The sequence below is a fragment of the Octodon degus genome, unplaced genomic scaffold (genome assembly GCF_000260255.1).
Source record: "Octodon degus isolate 3935 unplaced genomic scaffold, OctDeg1.0 scaffold00102, whole genome shotgun sequence".
Lineage (NCBI taxonomy): Eukaryota > Metazoa > Chordata > Mammalia > Rodentia > Octodontidae > Octodon > Octodon degus.
In genome coordinates this window covers 5,176,735-5,178,635 of record NW_004524678.1, presented here as the reverse complement: position 1 = coordinate 5,178,635, position 1,901 = coordinate 5,176,735, and the positions used below count along the sequence as shown (strand labels likewise).

Below are 1,901 nucleotides of genomic sequence, written 5' to 3'. Positions count from 1 at the left end.
GTAGGTAAGTCAGCTTTAGTTTGACTTATCAGAACAAACTGCATGTGGGACAAAAGTGATGGGAACTTGCTGGGAATGGAATCATGCCTTGTGTTTTTTGCAGCACACATGTTCTGAGCATGTACTTTAAGGAAACAGAGTGCCAAATTTAATTGTTCTGTCCCATGCAGTTTTAAAAGACCATCCTTTGAAAGAATTAAAAGATCCTAAACATGTAGAATTGTGATTGCCTGAAGCAGCACTGAGGAGAAAGGGTTGTCAGGCACAGCTCCTGCTGGCCAGGGCCACACCGGAGGACACACTGTGCCTGGGATGGTGTGTGCCTTAGCTCTGTGGCTGCAGTAACAGTGACTTGGTTTTTAAAGATGTCTATTATTACCAGTAAACACAACAATCATGTGAAATGGAGAGCTTTGAGATATTTTTAAAATTTCTGTTTCAGGAAGAGCAGATGTTCTGGGGATGGCATAATGACATTCATGTATTTGACACAAAGACACAAACTTGGTTTCAACCAGAAATTAAGGTAAGTGTTGTAAAAGTAGCCTTTATATTCATGTATTCACTGATACTTTAAAAAAATCGTTTCTTACTAAGTTATTTAAATTCTAATATATGATTTTATAATCATGCGCAAAATATTTCTTGAGTATTGTTATTAGTACCATTTTTTTATATCATGTTTTCCAGACTGGGCATGGTGACATGCGCCTGTAATCCCAGCACTTGGGAGGCTGAAAACAGGAGGATCACTATGACTCTGATCTGTGTAGTGAGACCCTGTAGACCCTGTACTAAATACATAAAAAAAAAATCATGTTTTTTTCTCCATGTCAGATAAGATTCTCTAGAAACAGTCTTTTAAAGAGCTATTTGGCAAATCATTCTTTGCCCCAGATGGCATGCCCTAATTTAATGTGAGGTCTTTTAAAAAATTATTCCATAAAACCAGGCACCCCCCAAAAAAAAACAAAAACAAAAAAAAAGGCTGGGGAGATAGCTCAGTAGAATAAGCACCTGCATGGCAAGCACAGGGTCCTGAGTTCAATCCTTGGTACTGAAAAAAAACAAAAACCGGTGTCTTACTTACTTTTTATTCGTTGCTAGGACAAATGCCAGACACTCAAAATGAAGGAAGGGAAGGTTTATTTAGCTCACAGTTACTGGAGGGTTCAGTCCATATTCTGCTGGCTCCAAGGCAAATGACAGCAGTTCATACATTGAAGAGCAGAGGAGGAGCCGCAGCTGGGGCGTCCATCAAGCCTCTCTCTTTCTTCTACAATGACTGCGAAGACTGGCGGGATCAGAGCTGCTCCAAAGTGGCGTGGCTGCGAAGGTCAAGCTCCTCTGAAGACTGGGACTTCTCTCAAAGTCCTGGGGCAGGGCGGCAGGAAGCCGGGCAGGTCGACCGGAAGCCTGTCTCAGTTCCTGGGCCCTGCCCACCTGCAGGGCAAGGCCCCCACACTGAGAACTGCCCAGCTGATTCAGCCAAGTTGACACAATGTAGCAACTAACACAATCCACCCCTTGCCAATTTGGCAACTAGACATAGACTTTTTAAAAGCCAATTTCCAGGTATATAGACATGCTTAAACATTTTACAACTTGAGCACTGTATAACATTAGAACCATGACATGTTGCCCCTGGCCCTCCAAAGATTCCTGCACATCCCTTTATGCAAAAGACATTTTAGTCCATCTCTAAGAATTGCCGAATTCCTTACAGTTTCAGCAATACCGAAAAGTCCAAGTCCCAAGCTTCCAAGATTTTAGGCAAACTCTTAGCTGTGAGCCCCTCCACAAATGAAAAGTTAAACTCTTCTAACATTCACAGGCACTAGATAAGCATTGCCATTCCAAAAGGTATACATAGCAGGATACAAACAGTTGGGACCAAAACA

At 42.0% G+C, this 1,901-nt stretch overlaps 1 protein-coding gene across 1 annotated transcript in view; it reads left to right on the top strand.

Annotated features, from left to right (window-relative positions):
• Klhdc1 (kelch domain containing 1) overlaps positions 1–1,901 on the top strand; it is an 81,860-nt gene that overhangs the window by 49,288 nt on the left and 30,671 nt on the right. Inside the window, exon 6 of the mRNA XM_004638766.2 lies at positions 443–526. Coding sequence (XP_004638823.1) covers positions 443–526 — 84 coding nt within the window. The remainder of the gene's footprint in view (positions 1–442; positions 527–1,901) is intronic.